The following is a 2665-nucleotide window of genomic DNA, read 5'->3' as shown; positions in this document are numbered from 1 at the left end:
AAAGGCAGGCAGCGGCCATTACGCTCCCTCGTGTGCCTGCGTTAGTGAGAGTAGGGCGAGCTGCTGCAGACTGTCTCTCATAGGGAAAGATTAGTTAGGCTTAGCTTGTTCCTGGCTGCATACCTGTTCTGTGAACCCGCCACTGCATACCTGTTCTGTTCAGTAAACCCGCCACTGTTCAAAACATTTCCCACACTCAGCACATGAATACGGCTTCTCACCAGTGGGAGATCTCTCATGCCTGATAAGGTTTCCTTTCTCTCCAAAACATTTCCCACACTCAGCACATGAATACGGCTTCTCACCTGTGGGAGATCTCTCATGTCTGATAAGTTTTCCTTTCTCTCCAAAACATTTCCCACACTCAGCACATGAATACGGCTTCTCACCTGTGGGAGATCTCTCATGTCTGATAAGTTTTCCTTTCTCTCCAAAACATTTCCCACACTCAGCACATGAATACGGCTTCTCACCTGTGTGAGATCTCTCATGTCTGATAAGGTTTCCTTTCTCTCCAAAACATTTCCCACACTCAGCACATGAATACGGCTTCTCACCAGTGGGAGATCTCTCATGTCTGATAAGGTTTCCTTTCTCTCCAAAATCATTTCCCACACTCACCACATGAATACGGCTTCTCACCAGTGGGAGATCTCTCATGTCTGATAATGTTTCCTTTCTCTACAAAACATTTCCCACACTCACCACATGAATACGGCTTCTCACCAGTGGGAGATCTCTCATGCCTGATAAGGTTTCCTTTCTCTCCAAAACATTTCCCACACTCAGCACATGAATACGGCTTCTCACCTGTGGGAGATCTCTCATGTCTGATAAGTTTTCCTTTCTCTCCAAAACATTTCCCACACTCAGCACATGAATACGGCTTCTCACCTGTGTGAGATCTCTCATGTCTGATAAGGTTTCCTTTCTCTCCAAAACATTTCCCACACTCACCACATGAATATGGCTTCTCACCAGTGGGAGATCTCTCATGTCTGATAAGGTTTCCTTTCTCTACAAAACATTTCCCACACTCACCACATGAATACGGCTTCTCACCTGTGGGAGATCTCTCATGTCTGATAAGTTTTCCTTTCTCTCCAAAACATTTCCCACACTCAGCACATGAATACGGCTTCTCACCTGTGGGAGATCTCTCATGTCTGATAATGTTTCCTTTCTCTCCAAAATCATTTCCCACACTCACCACATGAATACGGCTTCTCACCAGTGGGAGATCTCTCATGTCTGATAAGGTTCCCTTTCTCTCCAAAACATTTCCCACACTCAGCACATGAATACGGCTTCTCACCTGTGTGAGATCTCTCATGTCTGATAAGATGTGATTTACATAAAAAACATTTCCCACATGTGTAACAGGAATGAGACCCTCTAGCAGGTGGAGAGCTGTGCTGGGTATGGGGCCCTTCAGGGTTAGACAGGTGAGTGGAGTCTGGGAGAATATTTGGGGTAACCAGGATATCTGCAGGAGATTCTTGTCCAATGACATCATCATCCGTTGTACAGTCTGTGGATTCAGAGAGACGAGTCTCTGAGAGGTTCCTGATGCCGGGACTCCACCCCGTTTTGCTCTCTGTAACAGTTTCCTCTTCTTTATTTGTCCTCATCATGTCACCCTCCTCCACAGACTGCTGATCACTCCTCACATACATCTCTTCACAGAACAGGTATGCAGTGGCGGGTTGACTGAACAGAACAGGTATGCAGTGGCGGGTTCAATGAACAGTACAGGTATGCAGTGGTGGGTTAAACTGTTCTGTTCAGTGATACTGCCACTGCATACCTGTACTGTTCAGTCAACCCGCCACTGCATACCTGTTCTGTTCATTGAACCATATGGGCTGTAAAGCCACCAAAACCTGCACTCTCTCCATGTTGCGCGCACCAGTCCAGCACGGCCGTCACTACACAAACAGCTGTTTGCGGTGCGTTACACGGTGAGTTTGGTGTGTCGGTGTGAAGCAGTACCTTAATTACACTACCTGATTGATGTATACACATGCAAGATGTTTTAAAGCACTTTAGGCCTGTCATTTAGCATTCAATGTGATTTCTGCCCTTAAAACGCTGCTTTGCGTCCAATCAAGATTTTTTCCAGGGACTTTTGGCATGTATCCCACTCCGCCATGCCCCCCTCCAGGTGTTAGACCCCTTGAAACATCTTTTCCATCAGTTTTGTGGCCAGCATCATTTTTTTTTTAATGTTCGCATCCCCATTGAAGTCTATTGGAGTTCGAGAACTTTTCCGCGAACCAAAACTTCCGTGAAAGTTTGCGAACCCGGTTCGATAACCGAAAATCGGAGGTTCGGCCCATCTCTAAACATAAATAGTAAATTTTAAGCCAGCAATTTCAGGCCAGCTTCAGTTTGAATAGTGGTTAGTGTGCTTGTCCACCATACAGTGAGACCCAGGTTCAAATCCCAGCCAATGTGAGTTGGCTTTTATGATACAAATCCTTAAAGGGAACCTAAACGGAGAAGGATATGGATTTTTCCTTTTAAAATAATACCAGTTGCCGGAATCGCCTGCTAATCCTGTGTCTCTAATACTTTTAGCCACAGCCCCTGAACAAGCATGCAGATCAGGTGCTCTGACTGAAGTCAGACTGGATTAGCTGCATGCTTGTTTCAGGGTGTGATT

The 2665-nt window shown here is 45.9% G+C and overlaps 1 protein-coding gene across 1 annotated transcript; it reads right to left on the bottom strand.

The window, feature by feature from the left end:
• Positions 1-276: 276 nt before the first annotated feature.
• LOC137504715 (zinc finger protein 418-like) lies at positions 277-1676 on the bottom strand (the record flags this gene model as incomplete). Its single annotated transcript, XM_068233300.1, has 3 exons — positions 1479-1676; positions 671-1171; positions 277-585 (listed from the first exon to the last, which is right to left on the bottom strand). Coding segments are annotated over exons 1-3 (1008 nt in total), but the record flags the coding sequence as incomplete, so codon positions are not given.
• Between the last annotated feature and the right edge of the window lie 989 nt (positions 1677-2665).

This window comes from Hyperolius riggenbachi, chromosome 4, assembly GCF_040937935.1.
Source record: "Hyperolius riggenbachi isolate aHypRig1 chromosome 4, aHypRig1.pri, whole genome shotgun sequence".
Classification (NCBI taxonomy): Eukaryota; Metazoa; Chordata; class Amphibia; order Anura; family Hyperoliidae; genus Hyperolius; species Hyperolius riggenbachi.
Note: the sequence above shows the minus strand (reverse complement) of the source record. Positions and strands in the feature narration are given on the sequence as shown.